General features: G+C 61.9%; 1 protein-coding gene across 1 annotated transcript in view; it reads right to left on the bottom strand.

Annotated features, from left to right (window-relative positions):
• PFKP (phosphofructokinase, platelet) overlaps positions 1–4616 on the bottom strand; it is a 21113-nt gene extending 16497 nt beyond the window's left edge. Inside the window, exon 1 of the mRNA XM_055139155.1 lies at positions 4434–4616. Within this exon, the coding sequence (XP_054995130.1) occupies positions 4434–4548 (115 nt within the window). The 5' untranslated portion in view covers positions 4549–4616. The remainder of the gene's footprint in view (positions 1–4433) is intronic.
• Positions 4617–24102: the final 19486 nt, after the last annotated feature.

Here is a 24102-nt window from a genome sequence, read left to right as displayed (position 1 = left end):
TGTGAGATGTGGGTGCTGTGTGAGGAGACGTGGGTGCTGTGAGACGTGGGTGCCGTGTGTGAGATGTGGGTGCCGTGTGAGGAGACGTGGGTGCTGTGTGAGGAGACGTGGGTGCCGTGTGTGAGATGTGAGTGCCGTGTGAGGAGACGTGGGTGCCGTGTGAGGAGACACGGGGAGAGCTGAGTGCCTACACTCTCCGTGTCAGGCCTACACAGAGGCTGAGTTGTTTCAGCTGTGTCACTAAGGCCACGGGGACCCGCCTTTCTTCTCTTGGCTGCTGTGTCACTGCATCTGCACTTCTGCTGTGGTTTTTATTAGGGAATGTTCATCTCAGAGATCCTTCTGTGAGAAATCAAGTGCCCCCGGCCTCCTCCTCTCTGGACAAGGCAACCAGACGTCAGGGAGCAGGGTTGGCCGCAAGCCAGAGTCAAGGAGCCCCTTCCAGGCCAGGAGACGTGCTGGGAAGATGCGGTCCCCGGGGTGTGCAGGGACAGACGCTCCGTTCCCGCCCTGCCCCCACATCCCTGTACACGAAGGCGGCACTGGGTCAGGGTGGTCGGGGTGGGGGGGTCAGGCTGTGTGTGGGGGGGTTTCAGGTGGTCAGGGTGGGTCAGGCTGGGTTGGAGGGGTCGGGGTGGTCAGGGGGGTCAGGCTGGGTCGGGGGGTTCGGGGTGTGTCGGGGTGGTCAGGGTGGTTGAGGTGGGTCGAGGTGGTCAGTGGGGGTGGTGGGGTGGTGGGGTGGTCCGGGCTGGGTCGGGATGATTGGGGTAGGTCGGGGTGGGTCCGGGTGATCAGGGTGGTCCAGGGTGGTCCAGGGTGGGTCGGGGTGGGCACTGGGTCCCACATGCCCAGATCCCCGTTCTGGGAACTTTGTTTAAACTTCAAGTCATTTGCAAGGAAAACGCTGTTCCTGGTAGTCACCAGGCTCCTCTGCTTGGACCTGCCGAGTGCCCCCCCCTCAGTGCTCAGCGCGCACGCCCTCCCACCATCTCCATGTTGACCCGGGGTCCGCGCTCAGGGGGGCGGGCCTGGACCCACAGAGCCTCCATCCGGCACAGAAGCAGACCGTGAGCTCACGTTAGGACACACTTCAGACACACTTGCCCTACGTGCCCCCGAGGTCTCCAGAAAGCGGCCGGCCCCGGAATTCGGGTGTAGGAGCGACAACCCGGGTGTTTCCTGTGCTGGGGCCCTCGGGACCCCAAGCTTCTCAGCTGGAGTTTTCTGCCTCAGACTCAGTCTCAAGACTCTTAAGTCAGTGGAATCAGGATTATGAACATATGTGGGACCTTTATCAACCATCCATCACCTGTCATTCTTCCCTCATCCGTCCATCTACCCCCCACCCTCAGCTCACCACCCACCTGTACGTCACCCATCTATTCACCACCCACCGCCACCTCTCCATCCATCCACCCCCCACCCATCCACCTGCCCATCCGTCCATCATCCATCCCTCCCCCCACCACCCATCCACCTGCCCATCCATCCATCATCCATCCCTCCCCTCCCCCACCCATCCACCTGCCCATCCGTCCATCATCCATCCCTCCCCCACCCATCCACCTGCCCATCCGTCCAGCATCCTCCCCTCCCCTCCCCCACCCATCCACCTGCCCATCCGGATGTCCATCATCCACCCCTCCCCGCCACCCATCCACCTGCCCATCCGCCCATCATCCACCCATTCCCCCACCCACCCACCCACCTGCCCATCTGTCCATCATCCACCCCTCCCCGCCACCCACCCACCTGCCCATCTGTCCATCATCCAACCCTCTCCTCCCCCACCCGCCCACCTGCCCATCTGTCCATCATCCACCCCTCCCCTCCCCCACCCGCCCACCTGCCCATCCGTCCATCATCCACCCCTCCCCTCCCCCACCCGCCCACCTGCCCATCCATCCATCATCCATCCCTGCACATGGATCAGGTGAGTTCTCTCTGCGAGGGCTGTGGGGCTTTATCAGTGACAAGTGAGGGGACAATCCTGGCCCTGGTGGGCTTGGGCTCCCCACCAGGAGCACTCGGCGAGGAGCATTGGTCCCCGGGGCAGCAGTGGACACGGGCCCCGCAGGAGGGCCCAGCTGGCAAGTCAGTGTGGTGCCAGGGCTGCCCCCCACCCTTTGGGACAGGACGGGAAGTGGGTGCCAGAAGCTGGCCAAGGACAGAGGGTCTTGGGGCCCTCGGTGTGGGTGCCACGGCCTGATGCCACTCACACCCACGCACATCCTGCAGGACACGGGAGGATCCGTGAGTGGGGGTGGGGCAGTGAGTCCGAGGATGGCCTCGGGGGTCAGCAGAGTTCCACCTGGAGCGGGCCGTGGTCCCCTCAGGCCAGCCCACCCGGCACTGCTGGGAAGGGCCTTCAGGCCCGTGGCCCGGCCTCCTCCTGCTCTGCCCCCAGCCCCTGCAGCCACGTCTTCCCTGGTGCCCGGGCCCGGCTGCGGCTCCTTCCCGAGCTTATCAGAAGCACAGGAAACTCCAAAGTCCTCCCTGGGCGGCCCCTAGCCTCGCCCTTCGCTTCCTTCCCCCAAGGCCCCTTCCCTGGTGCTCCCGGGCGGGCCTGCGGCACCTGCCCCCACCTTGGCCAAGTAAGCCCAGGCAGGCACGGGGCAGCCAGGGGCCAGGGTGGCCCCCACAGACGAGCACAGGGGTGAAGGGAGTCCCACACCTGAGCAGGGTCGCCTGGGTGCCCAGCCCTGGGGACGGTTGGCCCTGAAAGCTGACCGAAGCTCTGAGGCTTGAGGCCAGAGTGTGGAGGGGGCGGGTGCTTTCCCAGGGAGACGGCGCGGTGCTTCCACTAAGGCTGACGGTGGGCTGCGCCCCAGGGACGCCTTCCCGGCCTCCTGGGCTCAGGCCTGCACGGTGGCCGTGGGCACCACAGCTACACAACCGGAGATGTCTGTGCTTCAGAGCTTCCAGAAACCTCCGCAGCTGTGGCCAGGAACGTGGTGGGCCGGGGCCCCAGCTGACAGCCCAGGGCCGCTGGGGAGGGGACAGGCTTCCCGTGGGGCCAGAGAGCCGGGCTGGGGAGCGGCCGCCATGCTGCGGGCCGGGGGCTTGGCCCTTCCATGGTCCAGACTGTCCACCTCGTGTCTCTAGGGGCCTTTCAGCCAGGGCCTGGTCAGCAGCGGGCTCTGGTCCCCGCAGCCGGGCAGCGGCCAGCGCCCGGACATCCCGGTGGGCAGAGACCTGAGAGGGCGCTGGAGTAGATTCTCCCAGATCTGCAGCTCAGACCCAGCCACGTTGTCCTAGGGTCAAACCGTGACAGAACTGGGGTGTCCACGCATCGCAGATCCCCGGCGGGCTCCGAGGAGCAAAAGGCTTCCTGGGTGCCCAGCAGGACCAAAGGGCCCTGCTGGGGTCTCCGGAGCCACAGGTTCTGCGCTAGTTAGTCCCGCTCAGCGGATGGAACTTTCCCAGCTTCGCGCACTGTAGGTCGTAGCTGTGCGCAGGGCACCTTTGGCACTGACCGCTTTGGCGCTGACCCGCAGCGCCTCTATGGAGGGCCCAGAATGATCCCGCTCCGCGGGGCCGAGCACCTGGGTCCTAGAACCACCTTAAAACTCTGACCTTGAAGCCTGGGGCTTCCTCGACAGTTCCTCTTCCTGCACCCTGCGCCCTGGCGGAGGGGCAGCGCGCTCTGGGCGGCGCTTCCCCCGGGCTCTGGCCAGGCGGGGGCGAGGGTGGGGACACATCCCCCCACGGAGGCCACCCGGACGCCCGGCCCTGCCGTGGACCTCAGTCACTCCCGCGGCGTGCGTCGGGGAGTCCATCGGAGCTGGCGCAGCGCCGGGCCCCCTGCCCGCTTCTCTCTCCGGCGCGGCTGCCGGAGCCCCCTGCCCGCAACAGGTCCCGGAAGCCGGGCCGCGAGGTGCCAGGCCTGGGGCGCGCCAGCGGCGGCGGCGACGGGCCGGGCATCACGTAGCCGAGGCGCGGGCGGGGCGGCCCCGGGGCCCCAACCTGCCGCGTCCGCCCCGCCCCGCTCAAGGGCGAGCGAAGGTCACGCGCGGACGGCGCGGCCAGCCCCGAGCATCCCGGGCCGCGTGGGCCGGCGGGGGCGCGGGCGGGGCGGGCGGGGCGGGCGGGGCCGGGGCTCGCGCGCGCACGGTCCCCCCCGCAGCCTGCGCGGGGCCCGCCGCCGAGTGACCGGCCGCCGAGTGACCGGCCGCGGAATGGCCAGTCCCCGCGCCCCGTCCCCGCGCGCCGCGGCCTGGCACCCGCCCCGGGACCCCGCGAGCGCGCGCGGGCGCGCCGGGCACTGGCCGTTTCGCCACGCCGGACGCCGGGCCGGGCCGGGGCCAGGCCACGGGGGTCCCTGGGGCGGCCACTGCGCCCCTGCCCGCCCCGCAGCCCCGCCGCGCGCGCCCCTCGGGTGGACACGCCCCCGCCGACCCCACCGGCCCGCGCGGCCCCGCGCCCGCGCTCACCCTGCGCGTCCCCGCCGCTCGTCAGCACCCCGATGGCCTTGCCGGCCCCCGAGTGCTGCTCCAGCAGCCGCCGCAGGCTGCCGGACCGCGCCGCGACCACCTCCACGTCGTCCATGGCTGGGGAAGCCGCCGATGGCGCGGAGCGGCCGCTGCCCGCAGCTGGCCCCGCCCGGCCCGCGCGCCCCGCCCGCCGCGCGCGCGCCAATGGGCGGCCGGGACACGCGCGCTCCGCCCGCAGGAGCAGGGCGCGGGGTCCGGGGCTCTGCACCGGGCTGCCCGGACAGCCCGGCTCGGCGAGACCCCTGGGCCCCCTGCCGCGGCGTGTGGGGCTCCGGCCCGAGGTCCAGGCGCGAGGACGTGCGGGCCAGGGAGGCGCCGCCTGTACCGAGAAGACCCTCGCTGAGCCCAGGGAGGACGCGGGGGCTAGGGGGCGGGGCCGCGGTCCTGAGCTGAGGCTGAGCAGTGGAGACTGCGGCAGGGGAGAGGCGCGTCCTGGCCCCAGGGGCCCCAGGGGTCCGTCGAGACCCCCGTGGAAGGATGGGAGTGTCCGTGTGTGACCGCGCCCCTGGGCAGAGGTGGTTCCCAGCCTGGCCAGTGCCCAGCGCAAAGGCAGGTCCGTGCCGCAGACGTGTCAGCGTCCCCCCTCAACAAACTGCTGGCCTTGGGGCCAGGGACCAAGGTGGGCGACTCAGCCCTGTTGTGTGTGACTCACGCACGTGCCAGCTCGACTCGCCGCGGGGGCGAGATACTTGGCAGGCGCCGCCCCCCCCCCCGGGTGTTCCTCTGCTTGTGTCTCGGGAAGAGCCTGCGCGAGTGGGGAGCAGATGGCCCCTCACCAGGCACCGTGTCCACCCCCGCGGCTGGCAGGAGCTCCTGGTCTCAGGCCGAGGGTCACATCCTCAAGAACGTCCAGGGTGAAGCTGAAGGGCGGCCCTGCTCTGCCTGGCGGGGGCCAGAGCTCAGGGGGTCCCCAGCCAGCGTCAGGCGAGCAAGGAGCCTGGAGACGCCCCAGGCGGCTGGGAAGCAAGTAAAGACATGAAAGGGGTCAGGATGGACCCCCAGGGCCGGGTTTCCCGGAGAGAAGGGACAGCACTGGGCCTCAGCGAAGGCTGCCGCACCCCGGCTGTGAGGGGCTGCACAGAGGCCGGGGCCCTGAGCGTGGCTCTGCACCAGGGCCCAGACAACGGGACTCGCTTCACCAAGCAGAGTCTGGATCCGAATCCACGGGGGCCTTCCCCGCTTCCGTGCCCCATCCAAGGCAGCGAGCAGAGTGGCCAGCTGGCACCGTGGGCGCAGCAGGGGCAGACAGCCAGGCGGCATCGCAGAGCACTGGGAGGCACGTCGGGGGACTGTCGTGGGACCCTGGTTCTCTGGGATGGGCCCAGGAAGCCTCCGTGAATTGCTCCCTCCCCCCTCCCGGTCCCTGAGCTCCAGTCCCCGGCCAGGGGCTGCTCCAGGGGCTGGACCAGCCCAGAGGGGCTCCGCGTGGGACACGGAGCAGGGGGGCCCACATGCAGGCGCAGTGCCAGTGGGCCCGTGGGGCTTCCAGGGACCCTGGGCCAGCCTGGGGGAGGGACCCAGACCCGGGGCGCAGGCGGAGGCTGGGGCCGTGCTGTGTTTCCCTGAGTCATGGCTTCCTGCAGCCCTGGCTGGGAGCGGGGGTGGGGCCTGCTGAGCCTGGCAGGCGTCTGCACCCGTGTGCACATGCTTGCACACACGTCCTGCTCAAGCTCTGTGCACACATGCACACACGTGCTAGCTGTCACACTTGCATTGTGCTCAGTCACATGCGTGTTCATTTCTCCACGGGATGCACCCAGGATGTCTGGTTGGTGCAGGCGTGTGAGAGCGTGCCCCTGAGCTCGGAGCGTGCCCTGCTGCTGCAGCCCCCTGGGGCCAGAGTACTCCCCAGCTCGGCCCTGGGCCCACCAGCCTGGAGGGGACACGGCATCACCCAGGAGACACCCCTCCTAGCCCCCACTCAACCCTGCCCCTGCCCGGGACTCCCGCCCTCCGCCCTTCCCGGGTCTGGGGAGAGGCCTAGGGTGGCTGCCCGCCCACACGGCCTTGCTCTGCCTTCCCCGGTGGGTGAGGCTGAGCCGGGCGGGAGCTCTCGGGGGTGCTGAGGCCCCGAGCCAGCCGCAAGGGTCTGAGGGCTTCTGAGACCCGGGTCTAAGACTGGTCTCCTGGGCCGCAGTGTGGAGGTAGCACAGCATCCATCCTGTTCGCCCCTTCTTGGGAAGGGGACACCACTTCTGACCTCCACCTGCAGGTGCCCTGGTGCTGGGGACCAGGAAGGACACGGGCGTGTGTCCCTTGGAGGGTCCCCTGGACACTGCACAGACGCTCATGTGGGGCCATGGACAGAGCTCTGGGGGGCTCTGAGGGGCTCTGGGCAGGGCTCTGGGGGGCTGTGGATGTGGGTCTTCAACTTCTCTGAACCCATGGGTGTGGCCTGACCCAGCAGGTGGTGCTGGCGGCGGGATACGGCCACTCTGAAGCAGGCTGGACCCCTGCAGCTCTCCAGGCCTGGCCGTCTCCATATGAGCAGACAGGCAGCTGTGGCTTCCCTCAGGCTCAGAGACTTCGTCATGCTGGCAAACAGCGACATGCTCAGCTCCCACTGGCTGTGCTGTGCTGCATCTGAGAGAGAAGCTGCCGTGTCTGAGAGAAACTGACTGTGTCTGAGAGAAGATGCCCATGTCTGAGAGAAGCTGCCCTTGTCTGAGAGAAACTGACTGTGTCTGAGAGAGAAGCTGCCTGTGTCTGAGAGAGAAGCTGCTCGTGTCTGAGAGAAGCTGCCTGTGTCTGAGAGAGAAACTGCCCCTGTCTGAGAGAAGGTGCCCATGTCTGAGAGAAGCTGCCCCTGTCTGAGAGAAACTGACTGTGTCTGAGAGAGAAGCTGCCCGTGTCTGAGAGAAGCTGCCTGTGTCTGAGAGAGAAGCTGCTCATGTCTGAGAGAAGCTGCCTGTGTCTGAGAGAGAAACTGCCCCTGTCTGAGAGAAGGTGCCCATGTCTGAGAGAAGCTGCCCCTGTCTGAGAGAAACTGCCCGTGTCTGAGAGAAGCTGCCCGTGTCTGAGAGAGAAGCTGCCCGTGTCTGAGAGAAGCTGCTCGAGTCTCCGTGGGCCCATTTCCCAGTGGCACACACATTGCACACTTTCTCCTGCTTCACCTGCATGCATGGGCTTCCTCTTCAAGGGCGGGCCCCTCCTGCTGTGGTAGTGACACTCGCCAGAGATGCCAGCCAGGCCCGGGATGCTGCTCTCGAACCCAGAGGTGGGAGAGGACTTGCTGCAGTGCCCAGTGACCGGAGGAAGCAGTGAGAATAGCCTAGAGAAACTGCCCGTGTCTGAGAGAAACTGCCTGTGTCTGAGAGAAGCTGCCCGTGTCTGAGAAAGATGCCTGTGTCTAAGAGAAACTGCCCGTGTCTGAGAGTGAAGCTGCCCGTGTCTGAGAGAAGCTGCCGTGTCTGAGAGAAACTGCCCGTGTCTGAGAGAGAAAACACGGGCAGCTTCTCTCTCAGACACAGTCAGTTTCTCTCAGACACGGGCAGCTTCTCTCAGACACAGGCATCTTCTCTCAGACTGCCAGCTCCAGGAATCTGGGGCTTTCTAGAATTCTCTAGAATGGTCCCTGAGGACCGAGCGAGTCTCTGGCACTAGAGGGCAGCATAGGACCATGCTGTGCAGGTGCAGAGGCCCGGCGCTGTTCCTCCTGCCCTCCTGGAGTTCGAGATGCAGAAATGCAAAACAAAAACAAAAACACAGACCGGAGAGGCCATGGCAGCAGGGCAGGGCCAACACCCGCAGGCGCTCCGAGCGGCAGCGGCCTGGCACTGGCGTTGGGGCTGCCCAAAGGGACCGTGGCCGGGAGGCCGGGAGGGAGGCGGCAATGGGGCCCCTTGGGAAGCGAGTGTGAAGACGTGCATTTTCTCTAGACCAGGGCAGTCTGCCTGGTTATGAGTGTGGCGTGTGTGTGTGTGTGTGTGTGTGTGTGTGTGTGTGTGGTGGGTGGGTGTGAGTGGGGTGAGAGGGCCCCTCACAGACTCAGAGCACGCCTATCCCCGGAAGTGTCCCTGAGGGGCCGTGCTCGTGCTGGGGGCGCTCTGTCCCAGCGCCCACTTAGCCGTCCCGTGGGAGACAGGGCCCCAGGGTGGGTGGGGCGAGCAGGGCTCTGCTGGGTAGTGCTGGCGTGTGCCCGGGCCCCCGGGGGTGGGAAGACCCGCGTGAGAGATGAGTTCAGTGGTCCCGTCCAGATTTGGAATTTTAACCCACATCAGACTGAACAGAGACAACCCCAACCCCGCCCGTCTCAGCTCTGGGACGCTCAGATGGTTCAGGCACCGGGCAAAGGTCATAGGAGCCGGTGGCCAGGGGGTGCGTGTGTCATCACGGAAAGGGGGCAGGTGGCAGCGGTGCTCTGTGTCTCCCGCCGCCGCCCGCGCTCCGTAGTCTCACGCTGTTCCCCCCCCCCCCCCCCCCCGCCCCGGGAGGTCATGGCGTTGGGCAGGCGAAGGAGCGAGGACGGAGATGCTTGCTGATCAGTTACTGTTTATTCCATCTCCCGTCTCTCTCTTCTCTCCACTCTCTCCCCAGCGCCTCACCCCTCCATCCCGCTCTCTGCATTCTTCCCTCTCAGGATTCCGTTCCCTCCTCACCAGTCTCTCCCCCTCTGCCGGTCTCTCCACCTTGCCCTCTGGGCTACACAGCCAGGTAGCAAAATAAACATAAGGAAGCCCTTCCTGAGGGCCACCAGGTTCACAGGAAACCCCACCTAGGGGCATTCCAAAGCCCTTCCCGACTGCCCGCAGGCAAAATACCTCTCCTTTCCTCAGTCCAAACACTCCATCACATCTTAATACTAGTTACTTTTGTATGGACATAGTAAGAGATACATTGAAGCTGTGGGGCAGCTCCCCTGGCAACATCTTGCCACAGACTCAGACTACAGCGCTCAGGCCAGATTAATCACTCCTAACCCTAGCAGGGTCCGAATCTAGTCATTACTATTTGGATCATGACAGCATTTGTCCATGATCAAGCTCTTAACTTATAGTTAAGCATTAGGCACTTTGGCCAGGCCCATCTCGATGCCAGGGTAGCACACAACTCATCACTTGCCCTGGGTCCGTCTCGTCCCTCGACGGGACCCTGCTTTTGGGGGAGCTAGAAAGTAAGGGCAGCTGAGAGAACAGATGCCCAGGAGGAAAATATCATGTAGAGCCAAATGACTCCCAGGTTACAAAAGCATGGCATTTGCTAAGTCTTCCTGTGTCCATACAAAAGGACATGGCTCTGAATAAATTATGCAAAGGACTCGAGGAGAAGAGAAAAACAATATTTACAAGTGGCAGAACACAAAGAAAGAAGCTACAAATAAACACAGAGGAATGGGAGCACTGTGATGGGAGTAACCCAATAAATCTAAACTACCTGAGGCTATGTTATCCTACAGGTGCGAGAGACAAAGCAGCTGTGTCTCTCTGTGGCTTCCGGGTCACGGGAAGGGAGGACTAGCTCTCCGGCCAGGGGAGGATCTTCCGGGAGGACCATCGTGCTTGTGTCTGGGCTGCAGCTACTCTGTGCCAGCACTGGCCAGGAGAGTGTGTGGGGACGAGACTCTCATGGCGGTGCAGCCCCGGTCCCAGGGCCCGTCCGGGGGGGAGGAGCCGGGGACGCGCCTCCTGGGCCAGCCTCTGCTCGGCGTGGGCCCGTGCAGACAGCTTGGCCTCGGGGCCCGCTCTCCCTCCTCAGCTGGTTCCTGGCTTCCTCCTGTGCTCCCGGGGCGAGGATAGCAGGTGACGCAGAGCATCCGGGCGTGTGGCCCCGGGACCCCTGGACCCGCAGTGGGGCTGGGGGTCCCCATTTGGAACTTTAACCCAGACCTCGGGGTCTGAGATCCCGACGGCCCTGCCTGGTCTGTAACCAGGAGTCCAGCCCTGGGGAACACTGACCCCCCAGCGCCCTGTCAGACATGTGACCCCTGACCTCCCTCCCGCCCAGCCCTGCCCCCCGAGTCCCTCTCACCTCCCCCCTGCCCGCACTGCCTCGCCTGCCCTCTCCAGACCCCCCAGCTTTCCTCTCCCCACAGCCTCCCTTCCGCCCCTCGCTTCCTCCCAGCCCTCTGGCCCCCCAGTCCCTCTCACCTCCCCCCTGCCTGTACCGCCTCGCCTGCCCTCTCCAGACCCCCCAGCTTTCCTCTCCCCACAGCCTCCCTCCCGCCCCTCACTTCCTCCCAGCCCCCTGCCCCCCAGTCCCTCTCACCTCCCCCCTGCCCAGCCTCCCTCCCGCCCCTCGCTTCCTCCCAGCCCCCTGCCCCCCCAGTCCCTCTCACCTCCCCCCTGCCCAGCCTCCCTCCCGCCCCTCTCTTCCTCCCAGCCCCCTGCCCCCCGCCCCCAGGCCTTCCACGCACCAGGTCCCTGCAACCTCGCACTCAGGTGCTGTGGCCCGGAGCCTGGGGCCTGCAAAAGTGACGCCTGACTCAGCTGGGCAGGACCCTCTGTGCCCCATCTCCCCGATCCCCTCGGGCGTCTGCGCCCCCAGGGGCCTGGGGGTGCCTGTGAGGGTTGGGCTGGACCCAGCGAGGCCCGTCCCCTGCGCCCGCAGGATGACCCTGGTGCTGGGTATGCGGCTCATCCTGGAGCACCCGCTGCCCTCAGAGGGCGGCTGCCCGGTCACCAGAGGCTGTCGTGCCTGTGCCCAGCCGGCTGCTGCCCCGAGGGTCCGTCTGGCAGACACTGGCAGGCCCCCAGAGCAGGCCCCGGGCCCGCGCTGTCGGACTCGCTGCTGGACGCAGCCGCCCGGCCCTCCCGGGTCAGAGTCCCGGCCAGCTCCCGCTGTCTGTGAGCGGCTGACCTGGGAGCCCACAGAGGGCCGTAACTGGCGGTCACTTAATTGGCTCCGCGGACACGTCTGTGAGCAAACTCACAGCCACATAGCAAGGAGCAGGGGTCCCGGGGGGATCTCTGAGGCTAGGGCCAGCAGGTCAGCCAGAAGACGCCCCTCACAGAGGTCTTCAGGCCCTCGGCCTCCCGGCCTTGCTGGCGCTGAGGAGATGACGCTTGTTCCAATTTATTTCTGGGCACTTGCTTGCGAGCCCAAGGAGGGGCTGAAAGGCAGCATCTGCTTTCGGCAGGATGCTCTGCCCCGGGGATGCCCTGTCAGCTGCCCCGCGCACGTGGCATGGAGAAAGGTGCCCACCCCGGGCACAGCCGAGTCCGGAAGCTTCCCTGGTGGGTCCCAGCAAGGCTGCCCCGGGGCCAGTGAGGGGAGTGGCAGGGAGCGGCCCCTGGGTGACACAGGAAGTCGAGCAGGAGGAGCTGAGGCTCCCTCATGGGTGGGGCAGGGGTGGGCACGGGCCGAGCCCCCCCTTTTCTCCCTCCCTCCATTCTTCCCTCCTCCCTCTCCCCCCTCCCTCCCTCCTTCCCTTCCTCCTGTAGCTCTCCCTGGCCCAGGGCTCTGGGCTCTAGCCCCCATTCCCTGCAGGGCGCCAGCATCCTCCCGCTGGCCTGCTCAGGGCTGTCCAGGCGCGCCCACTTCCCACGATGCCCAGGAGAGGGCGCTCCGAGCCCACCCAAGAAGCGGCTGGGGAGGGACCGACCCGAGAGGCCGCTGTGCTGAGCTGCAGCTTCTCGCCATAGTCCACCAGGTGGCGCCCTGCCCCCACAGCTCTCGCCAACCCAAGGCCAACCAGCCCACAGCCCTGCTCACGCGCCTGGACACACGGGCACACTCAGACACACGCACCCATACACTCACTCACACACACTCATACTCTCACACTCACATGTTCTCATACACACGCACACACATACACACATTCACACTCACAATAACACAATCTACACACAATTTCATTCACACTCACAATAACACAATCTACACACAATTTCATACACTGTAACACCCACACTCACACTCTTGCACATACTCATACTCTTACACACTCACATGCCTATAGACAATCTCGCACAGTCTCACACACACTCTTACACACGCATGCACTCTCACACCCTTACACACTCACACATACACACACAGACTCTCAGAAACAATCTCACACACACAACCTCACAATACTCTCAAACACACACCACTCACACACTCTCACACGATTTCTCTTACACACTCACATAATCTCATACACTCTCACACTCACAATATCACACATTCTCACACACACACTTGCACACTCACATACACACTCATAAACTCACACACTAACACAATCATACACTCATTCTTACACACTCACACACATAATCTCACACATTCTCATACAAACTCACTCTCACACACATTCTCACATATTAACATACTTAGACACAACTGTAGGATAACATTGGTTTGCCCTTTTTCCCTGGATGCTGGGAACTTGTTTGTTGATTGCTCCCCAACCTATTACCTTTGTCTCCTGATCAGACTCTGGCTTGTAAATATTGTCGTTCTCATCTCCTTAATGTCATTTGCATGGTTGGTGATTTCAGAGCAGTTGCTTTTTATAGGGATACAGGAAGACTCTTCCACCCAGATTCCCCAGTTTCCAGTAGCTAGGCGGTCACACCCAGACACTGCCCCCGCCATGTAATCCCATCAACGGCCAACATCCAGAGACTAAATAAAACTAAGCTCCCTGAAGTGCGCGGCCACGCGACATCTGGTAGCCTAGTTCTCCCTCTTGGAGAAACTGGCAAGCTACCGAGAGTTTATTGCCCGCACAGGAGAGCCTGGCAAGCTCCCCGTGGCGTATTCATATCCCAAATACAGACCTCCCGGAGAGCCTGGCAAGCTGCCGAGAGTATCTCGCCTGCATGGGCGGAGCCTGGCAGGCTACCTATGGCGTATTCGACATGCCAAAAACAGTAATGATAAGTCTCATTCCCCTGACCCTGAAAGAGCCTCCAATTGTTGGGAAAGACGAGTAAGGAGAAGCTGCTAAAATCTCAGGGCTGGGAGGAATAGAGACATTACTGGTGCCCGCTCGAGTAAGGTGACAATCAACGGGATGACAGTGGTACAGTGATATATGAAGACAGTTAAAAAGACAAGCCTGTGGCTTGGGAGTTGAGTGACTCCAAGTAGTATTACCTCCTGGACATCTGCTCTCTGAACTTAAGCCTCAATTGCCCTTACTTCCTAGATCCCCCAAAGCAGGGTCCCGACGAGGGACTGGATGGACCCAGGGCAAGCGGTGAGCTATGAGCTACCCTAGCCTCAATATGGACCTGGCCAAAGTGCCCTGATACTTAACTATAAGTTGAGAGCTTGGTCATGGACATATGCTGTCATGATCCAAAAGTAATAACTAGATTTGGACACTGCTGGGGTTAGGAGTGATTGATCCAGCCTGAGCACTGTAGTCTGAGTCTGTTGTGAGATGTCCCTAGGAGAGTCACCTACAAGCCTAAAAATGTCTATTACTGTGTCCATACAGAATGGTAAATATGAGGAAGAAGAATTAAAGGTGTTAATGAATTTGCAGGTCTAAGGAGAGGAGAAACACACCATAAGGGCTGTTTTGCCCTCGTGGACTGCAGGGGGTCGGGGAGACTGGAAAAAGTATGTTTATTGTGCTCCCCGTGGGGAGGTGTGGCTGAGGGGCCATGGTGGGAGAGAAGAAAAGGAGTGGCTGCTAGCAGAAGGAGGGGTGCAGCGGGGGTAGAGAGAGGAGGGGAATATACCCCGGAGAGGTAAGAAAGTACAGTCAAAATGACATCTGCACTTGAATGTTCATCGCGGCACTGTTCACAATAGCTAGAATCTGGAAAAACCCAAGTACCCGAGAACAGATGACGGGTTAAAGAAACTCTGGTATATCTACACAGTGGAATACTATGCAGCTGTTAGAAAAGATGGAGTCATGTACTTTGCATAGAAGTGGATCAACATGAAAAGTATCATGTTGAGTGAAATGACTCAGAAAGAGAGGGACAGACATAGAAAGATTGCGCTCATCTGTGGAATATAAAGTAACAGAGTGGGAGACTAAACCCAAGAGTGGTAGAGATAAGGACCAGGAGGTCTGCTCTACGGTTTGGAAGTCAGCCTCACATGCTGAGGGAAAAGGCAGCTCAGACAGAGAAGGAAACACCAAGTAAAGGGCCCTGGGAGGACCCGCTAGGGTTGGAAGCTGCCGAAAATAGACTATAGACTGAACACGATGGCCATGCAATACCTCTACTGCAAACCACAGTACCCAAAAGGAGAGAGAGATAAAAGGGAATGCCCTGCCACAGAGGTGGGAGCGGGGAGAGAGGTGGGGGCGGGGTGGGTGGGAGGGATCCTGGGATTGTTGGTGGTGGAGAGTGGTCACTGGTGGAGGGATGGGTAACCGATCATGACTGAAATGCAAACACGAACGTTTGTAAGTCTGTAATAGGACCTCACGGAGATTCACTAACAGAAATACATAAATAAATAGAGCTAATATTCTTAGCTACAAAACTTTTAGAATTTCCAAAAAAAAAAAAGTGTGGCTGGGAAGACTGGAGAGGAGTCACGGAGAGAGTTGTAGAGCGGGTGAGAGAGGGTTGGAGAGAGCTGGGAGAGAGGAGACATGGAGGAAACGGCGACTAATCAGCAACCAGCTTGGCCCTGGTTCTTCCTTCGTCTGTCCAAGGCAGCAACTGTCCCGGGTGGAGAAGCGGCTCGAGAGCACCAAGTGTGGGCGGCGAGCGGGAGCCACCCAGAGAGCCCTCGAACATCTGTTACTGTGTCGTCCCCGCGCGAGAGGGGTTTTCACAGTGAAGGGCTTTCACACACACCCACACACATGCACACTCAGCACACTCCCACACTCGCCACAAGGACCCGCACACGCCACAGTGAGACACACACAGCGACATGCACACACACATTCTCAGACTCCCACACGCTCCGCACACACACGTGTGCGTGCACCCCCCTCCCCCCCAGCAGCTCCCCAGGGCGTGCTGTCTGCAGGGAGTAGAGTGGCCTCTGGGCCTGGCCCCTCCTGGGCTGGGGCTGCCGGAAGAGCCCCGAGGTGGGAAGCAGCTCGTGTCTGGCGCTGGGGATCCCCCCAGCCCCGGGGCCCTTGCTGCGGCCCCTGCCCACGTCCCCTCCCGGCCGTCTCCGCTGTTCCCAGGCGCGGATGATGGATCTGTGCTCTCGCCCCAGTCAGCCCATCTTGCTGCGGGATGACTCTGTTGTCAGGTGAGATAAAATCTCCCCTGAAACATGCTCTCTCCCCTCGGCTCCTCTGGGACCTGTTAGCTGGTGATTTTTCCCGGGTGCCGAACGCCGGGACGCTGACAGCTCCGAGCCGTCAAGATGCCGAACAGTTGACAGAGAAGCACCGAGTTTCTCCGAGCGGCAGGCCCAGGTCTCCCCCAGGATAGAAGCCGGGGGCTCAGTGGGAGGGGCTGCAGGTGGGCCCCGGGCCCTGCATGGCCCCAGCGCGGTTACGGGCTGTCTCTGTGCAGGGTCTGTGGAGTGTGAAGACGACGGTGGCACTGCCTGCGTGCTGTCTGTGCCAGGGCCGTGGGGCGTGGGTTAGGGGGACATGGGGGGCTCCCTCCTCCTGGCCCTCCCTGCCCGGCCCTGCCCGGCCCTGCTGCCCCCAGCCAAGGGCAGGCCCTGTGGAGGAGGGTGGGAGGGCAGACCCCCATCAGGCGCAGCGGGGGTGTTTTGTTCCTCGGGGGTCTGGCGGCGTGTCCTCGGGGGTGAGCCTGGTGTGGGGGCCCAGGCCCAGAGAAACTCCCCAGCAGAGCGCGGCCGGGCGCCTCCAGGCTCTCACACCCGGTCCCTGCAGGACCCACGTGCAGATCCTGTGACCTGCCCTGGGACGGGCTGACGGCTCAGGCCCCGCCCGCCCGTGTGCCCGGACCTCAGGCACCTGAGCTGGCGCGGCCGAGAAAGAAAGTTCCAGTACCAGGGCACTGGGCACGGGCACAGGGTCAAGGGCTCAGGGTAAGGGGCAGAGGGCACAGGGCAGAGGGCTCAGGGCGGTGGTGTGGGATGACGTGTGACTGCTCCAGCACCTCTACTGGGACATGCCCCCTCCCTCTGGGGCACGGGGGGGTGGCCACGGGGGTGGCTGGGGCCCGTGGGCCGTGTCCCCAGCGTGACCGTGCATGGGGACCCCGAGCCACGTCTCTGTGTCCAAGGAGCCTCATCCCAGCATCTCTCCTGAGCAGCTCAGGGTGCGGCTTCCTGATGGGCCAAGGGGAGCACAGCCCTGAGCGTCCTGGCTCAAAGCCCAGGGCCGACGTGCCCACCCCAAGGGACCTGTGTCTGCTGCTGGGCCTCTGTCTGGGCTGGCTGTCTATCCGGGCCGGCTGTCTGTCTGTCTGGGCCGGCTGTCTGTCCGGGCTGGCTGTCTATCCAGGCCGGCTGTCTGTCTGTCTGGGATGTCTCATGTCTGTCTGGGCACTGTCTGTCTGGGCCGGCTGTCTGTCCAGGCCCGCTATCTGTCAGTTTGGGCTGTCTGTCTGTCTGTCTGGGCTGGTTGTCTGCCTGTCTGGACCGGCTGTCTGTCTGGGCACTGTCTGTCCGGGCTGTCTGTCTGTCTTGGCTGTCTGTCTGGGTTGGCTGTCTGTCTGTTTGGGCTGGCTGTCTGTCTGGGCTGTCTGTCTGGGCCGGCTGTTTGTGGATGCTGTGTCTGGGCCAGCTGTCTGTCTGTCTGGGCTGGTTGTCCATCTGGGCCGGCTGTCCGCAGGCTCAGCCCTAGTATTCCAGGTCTGAGGAGGCTCGGGCCCGTGTGTTCCCGCCAGAGCGTCCTGAGAAGGCCCTGCGCACCCTCTCCTGAACTCCCGGCGGCCTGTCTTTCTCTCCCCAAAGACAAGAGCCGGGCCCACTCTCGGATTCTCTCCCTGTGCCGCAGAGCTTCAGGTGCGGCCTCAAATGGCGCTTTCACGGGCAGAGAGGAAACAGTGGGGGCCATGACGAAGGATCTCTAAGCACGATGTACCTGTGAGGGACACGTGTCTCCGCGGCACTCAGAGATGTCGAATTAAACCGTGGCTTGGAGACAGACGGAGGCCGGGTCCTGCAAACACAGATAACCGCTCCCAGGGCCGGTTGGGAGGGACCCCAGCACAGCCCCGTCCTCAGCAGCCCTGTGGGGACCCGCCCGGGAACCTCAGCAGGGAGGCAGGGACAGCGGTGAGGGCCGGGCGTGGGCAGCCCCATCTGCAGAGACGCCCGACCCGGCATCCCCCGGGGCACAGCCTGCTCCAGGCTCTGCCTGTGCCTCCCAGGCAGACGGAGGCCCCCCCTGCAACCTGCGGGAGGGGAGAGGACAGCAGCACCCGAGAGACGCCCCGTGCCCTGCTTGGCTGTCCTCTGCACCCATTTCCTGTGAGGCTGTGTCCCCATTCCTGAGTGATACGCTCCTGGCGCTCCCAAACACACACACGCCTCCTGCTGCCCCGGACTTCAGCCTCGTACCCTCTGCTGCTCACCGGGCCCTCATCCCAGGGCTATGTCACAACACTAGGGCCATGACGATCTGTGTTCTTGTCCGGTCCTTGAGGATCCGTGTCCTTGTCAGGCCCGTGGGGATCCATGTTTCTGTCAGGCCCGTGGGTATCCGTGTCCTTGTCAGACCTGGGAGGATCCGTGTCCTTGTCAGGCCTGTGAGGGTCCGTGTCCCTGTCAGGCCTGTGGGGATCCGTGTCCCTGTCAGGCCTGGGAGGATCCGTGTCCTTCTCAGGTCTGTGGGGATCCGTGTCCTTGTCAGGCCTGGGAGGATCCGTGTCCTTGTCAGGCCTGTGAGGGTCCGTGTCCCTGTCAGGCCTGTGAGGGTCCGTGTCCCTGTCAGGCCCGTGGGGATCTGTGTCCCTGTCAGGCCTGTGAGGGTCCGTGTCCCTGTCAGACCTGTGAGGGTCCGTGTCCCTGTCAGGCCTGTGAGGGTCCGTGTCCCTGTCAGACTGTGGGGATCCATGTCCCTGTCAGACCATGAGGATGCGTGTCTGTCTCAGGGGCCCGTGGAGCCCCTGCCTCCTCACACAAGGACATGGAGCCCCTGTGGGGGTCCCCAGAGAGCTGTGGCCGTGTCTGCTCCGGCAGCCCATCAGGCTGTGTGGCCTCTCCTCGCTGGCCCCGTGCTCCCATTTAGGTTTCATTCTGTCCTGAGCCCCTGAGTCGCCCCCACCCCGCCCCCCAGGGCTGCACCCGCCAGCAAATGCTTGAGGCTGTCTTCCAGGGCTGAAGGCTCGGCCCTCCCCGGGCACTGGGACAGCTCCTGCTCCTCCCTGAGCTGTGCTCCTGCTGAGCAGAAGCACGTCCCCAGGAGCTGCCGCTTTTCTCCCCAGAGTCCGGCCAGCAGCTGTCCAGGCAGAGGTTCCCGCATGACACACTCCGGGCACGGTGCCCTCCTCAGCCACTCGGGAGACCGGGGTGCTGGCCGGAGGGGCTCGGGCCTTGGCTCTGTGACCCCAGACGCGGTTGGTTTCCCTCACAGACGCTCAGCGACGCCGTCCCAGGCTTGGGTATTGGGCGACTCCAGGTGTCCTGTGTTCCTCCAGGCGTCTCGGTGGTCCCTTGCGTGAGGTTGGCACCTAGAAATGCTTTCCGCACTCCGACATGAGAGCGCTGAGGCCTCCCCACGGTGCCGGGCCCTGGTCACCAGCAGCTCTGTGGCGAGGCAGGAGTCAAACTGGTGGGGGGGTCTATCCACCAACGGTTGGGGCTGGATTCTTTTCCTGCTTGTTCTGAGGAAACACGAAATATACGAAGTAGAGCAATTAATTACTACTGAGATCTTTCCATCTTGCGAAATGCTGCAGCAAATAGGCCCTCGATGTTGGCTGTGATCCTGCTGCTAACGGCAGTGATTTCCGCTTGTCGATTCCTGCCGTGCTCGCCCCAGTCGATGCCACGCGGTTTCCCAGCGCTCAGCGATAGACCCCGCAATTGATTGAGATTTTGTTAGTGCTATTTCAGTACAACCCTCCCCCTCCCTCCCTCTGTTACCTTCCCTCTCTCCCTTTCTACCCTCTTCCCTCCCTCCCTCCCTCCCTCTGTTACCTTCCCTCCCTCCCTTTCTACCCTCTTCCCTCCCTCCCTCCCTCCCTCTTTTCCTCCCTCCCTCCCCTCTGTTACCTTCCCTACCTTCCTTTCTACCCTCTTCCCTCCCTCCCTCCCTCCCTCCCTCCCTCTGTTACCTTCCCTTCCTCCCTTTCTACCCTCTTCCCTCCCTCCCTCCCTCTGTTACCTTCCCTCCCTCCATTTCTACCCTCTTCCCTCCCTCCCTCCCTTCTGTTACCTTCCCTACCTTCCTTGCTACCCTCCTCCCTCCCTCCCTCCCTCCCTCCCTTCCTTCCCTCCCTCCCTCCCTCCCTCCCTCCCTTTGTGTAGTGTATACTCATGAAGTTACAGACGTGTGGGAAGAGATGGGTTCTGTTTCCTAAGAGTGGAGAAGGCACTGTCTCACATGCTAAGGAGGAGGAAAGGGAATGGTTATTTTTTTTAAAGGATCACCATGAAATACAGTTACAGACTTACAAACTTTCATGGTTACATTTCAGTCATACAATGATCGAGTACCCATCTCTCTACCAGTGTCCATTCTCCACGACCGATGTCCCCAGTATCCCTCCTGCCACCTCCACATCCCTGCCCCTGCCTCTGTGGCAGTCACATTCCCTTTTACTCTCTCTCCTTTTGGGTGTTAAGGTTTGCAACACAGCTATTAAGCGTCCATCATGTTCGGTCCATGTCTCCTTTCAGCACACATCTCCCATCCTGAGCCCTCCGAGCATCCTCTGCTTAGTGGTCCCTTCTATAACCCAGCTGCCCCTCCCCCAGCAAGTGAGATCAGCTCCCAAGCCATGGAGTGATCCTCCTGGCCCTTATCTCCACTATCCTTAGGTGTTTGTCTCTTATTATGTCACTTTACATTCCACAAATGAGTTCATTCATTCTGTCTGTCCCTCTCTGACTCACTTCACTTAGCATGATACTCTCCATGTCCATCCACTTATGTGCAAATTTCATGATTTCATCTTTTCTAACAACTGCGTAGTATTCCACTGTATACCAAACTTTCTTTAACCAGTCATCTGTCCTCAGGCACTCTGTTTTTTTCCAGATTCTGGCTATTGTAAATAGTGCTGCAGTAAACACACAAGTGCAAATGTCATTTCTACTGTATTTTTTTTTTTGCATCTCCCAGAAATGGTATTGCTGGGTCAAATGGGAGCTCAATTTCTAGATTTTTGAGAAACATCCATATTGTTTTCCCAAAAAGACTTGACTAGTCGGCATTCCCACCAGCAGTGAAGGAGAGTCCCCCTCTTCCTACATCCACGTCAACATCGGTTGCTCTTGTTCTTTTGGATGTGTTCCAGTCTCTGTGGTGTGAGGTGATATCTCATTGTTGTGATCTGCATCTCCCTGATGATTAGTGATGAAGAGAATTTTTTCATGTGCCTTTAGGCCATTTGGATTTCTTCTTTGAGAAAGTTTCTGTTCATTTCATCGCCCCATTTTCTGATGGAGTTGTATGTTTTCTTCTTGTAAAGTTCAACCAGTGCCTTGTAAATCTTTGATATCAACCCCTTATCAGATGGGTATTGCGTGAATATCCTTTCCCATTCTGTAGACTGTCTTTGTATTCTGGTCTCTGTATCTTTTGAGGTGCAGAATCTTCTAAGTTTAAGATAGTCCCATTTGTTTATCTCTGTTTCCACTGGCTTGGTCAGTGGTATGTCATCTTTGAAGGTACCGTTGGCTTCAATGTTGTGGAGGGTTTTACCAACCTTGTCCTCAATGTACCTGATGTATTCTGGTCGATGTTGAAGTCTTTAATCCATTTTGATCTGACTTTTGTGCATGATGTTAGGTAGAGATCTGAGTCCTTTTTTTTTTTTTTCTTTTTGCATGTAGCTGTCCAGTGTTGCAGCACCATTTGCTAGAGGCTTTCCTTGCTCCACTTTATGTTTCTGTCCTGGGAACGGGAATGTTTGTAGGCAGAAAGTCATAGAAAGTCATTTAAATCTGGGAGCAGGGGAGTTCCTGCAGCACATTTTGGATAGAGGAGATTTCCCAGTTCTGAGATGGGCTATGCAGGAGAGAGAAGGCAGTTCCCTTCCAGCCTGGCGTCATCCATCATTCACGCCCGGCTTCCTGAGGAGGAAGAGGGGCCCAGGGGTCAGTTCACTCGAGTGCCCAGAGGCCCGTTCCCCTTCCTATTGGGAAAGAATTCACCGCCCAGGAGTGAGCACTGGGCTCTGAGCATGCTCGGGGCTGCAGAAGGCTCTCTGTGTTTGCATGTAGTGTGGGTGTGGGGCTCCCCTGCTTCTCTGGGCGCACATGTGTGTGGTTGCTGCGTGTCTGCATGTGTGCACATGTGTGTGTCCTGCTGCATGCTGTGGGAGTGGTCCTGGCGTGGGCTGAATGGGCTGAAAGATGGACTCAGGAGAGGAGGCCTGTGCGGCCACTCAGGGCGGCCGAGGTGAGCAGAGTCTTGGCCCTTGTGGCGCTGAGGTGCAGCCGCTGTCGGTGTGAGGGCAGCAGGCAGGAGCACAGCCACGGACAGACTGACGCGTGCAGCTGTGAGGGGGCAGCGGGCAGCCTCCCACCCGAGCCCGCTCCTCCGGGGTGGCTGCAGCAGGAGCTTCTGTGTGGGGCTGAGGGCCTGTGCCCAGGACTTGGTGCGTTTCTGGCCCTCGGCTCCGCGCACAGGTGGGGAGTTGTCCAGTCACCCCCGGGTCAGGGGGAGGAGAGGGAAGTTCCACTCGGGCTGCGGCCCCTGGCCTCCACTCCCGGGGGCTTGGGCCCTGGCTAGTGGCCGGCCTTGCTGGCCCTCTCCTTCTTTCCCCGCTTCCTCCCCTTCCTCGCAGCTCCCTGTCTTGAGGCAGCTGGCGGCTGTGCTGTGCGGTGGACAGGGGCCTGGGCAGGGGCCTGGGCTATGGACCAGCAGCGCCAGCCCTCTGTGTGGTCCTGCTCTCTGGTTGGCTCATCTGATTGGAAGGGGCTGTGTATGCAAATGAGGGCTGAGGGCGGGATGGGGGCGTGGCCCCTCTCCTCCTGGTCCTCTGCTCTTCCCCTCCCTAAATCTGTCATGAAACCACATCCCTGGCCTTGAGAGTCTGGATTTAATATTTTTTCCTGGGGTGGAATGACTTGGGAAGCGTCCAGCCCGGCTCCAGGGCCGCAGACGCGGGGCCAGGGGCAGGGTCTGATTTACGGCCCGTGCCCGCCCAGAAAGGTCGTCGGAGTCGCTCTTTAAAAGCATCTCTGCGGGCGAGACCCACCTGGTTGTATAGCGGAACCCAAAGCTCCTCCAGAGGGCCAGGACCGGACACGCGGCTCCCGAGGGGTGGACAGCGCCGTGGCCGGCAGCCGCCCCGCGTGTGGCCAGGCTCCGGAGCTGCCTCCTGCGGGCGGCCCTCATTCCGGGGCCCCAGCCGTCCCGACGCACCCAAAGGGCTCCTGATCTCTTGAAAGAGGCATTTAAAGAAAATTGGCCCCCAAATCGCTGGGCTATTATAGCCCCAGTTTCTTATCATATAAAGCCTAAAGTGGAAGCTATTTTAAGGAACGCTCCTTAAAAAAAGAAGAAAGAGAGAAAGCGAAGAAAAGCCCAGTCTTAAGCCCGCTTTATCAGGAGGCGGATTTGGCTGTTTGTTTCTCTGGAGGGTGAGATACAAGGCCGGCTGGCGTCTGTCTGGAGTGGACAGACAGGTGGGCGCCTGGGGAGCCGGGGCAGGAGGGGTCGCCGTGGGGTCTCATCAGGGGTCAGGCGTGGAGGCCACGGAAGGCCCCTGCTGAGAGGGCTGCGTCCCGCCAGCTCTGGCCTCGTCCACCCCGCTGGGCCCCAGGGCACCCGTCCTTCTCGTGCAGATGCGGGAGCCCGGGCCGGGCTGTGGCTGTGGCGTGTGGCGCTCAGGGCCCAGGCTGGCCGTGGCCGTGGCTGGGCTGAGTCTGTCTCAGACCAGGGCTGGCTGTCCCTGGCCCAGCCCATGCAGGCAGGCGCAGGGGAAGGACGAGCCACTCGGGGCCCAAGGGGGCAGCCACGGCGTGTCCTGACCAAACAGCCCCCGGGCAAGGCTGTGCCATCAGCCCCAGAAACACAGGCAGCGCCATAGGAGACTGGGGGATAACCCCCCTGCTCTCCCCACAGCCACCAGCGTGAGCCCACACGGGAGATGGCGCTCTCAGGGTCAGCGCAGCTGAGGAGGTGGGGACTCTCCATGAGCCCCTTGCGGGGTGGTCCAGTGGCGTGGCCCTCGGCTGGCGGCAGCAGGCAGTGAGGGGGCGTCCCGGGCAGGCCTGGGCACGGGCGGGGGGAGGGACAGGCCTGCAGATGCCAACGTGTGACTGTGGTCGTCTCCAGCCGGCAGGCAGCGTGCAGGAGGGGGCAGGTGTGCAGGAAAGTTTTCCTGAACCTGAAATTGCTCTAAAAATAAATAAGTCTTCCCAGGGCCAAAGCGAGGACAGCGGGGGGAGCGTTCGCCTTGCACGCAGCCGACCCGGGTTCGATCCCCGGCACCCCACATGGTCCCTGAGCGTCATCTGGAGCAGTTCCTGGGTGTAGACTCTGAGCATCACTGGGGTGACCCAAAGAGTGAAGAATAAAAGAATAAATCTTTGATGACAGAGGGGCTGGGCCCTCCCTCCAGTGCCCCACGTTGGGGCCACAGGGGGGCCCTGCAGAGCAGGTTCCCAGGAGCCATCCCGGGGGCAGCGGTGTCCCTGCCGGGAC

This window comes from Sorex araneus, chromosome 5 (genome assembly GCF_027595985.1).
Source record: "Sorex araneus isolate mSorAra2 chromosome 5, mSorAra2.pri, whole genome shotgun sequence".
Classification (NCBI taxonomy): Eukaryota; Metazoa; Chordata; class Mammalia; order Eulipotyphla; family Soricidae; genus Sorex; species Sorex araneus.
Note: the sequence above shows the minus strand (reverse complement) of the source record. Positions and strands in the feature narration are given on the sequence as shown.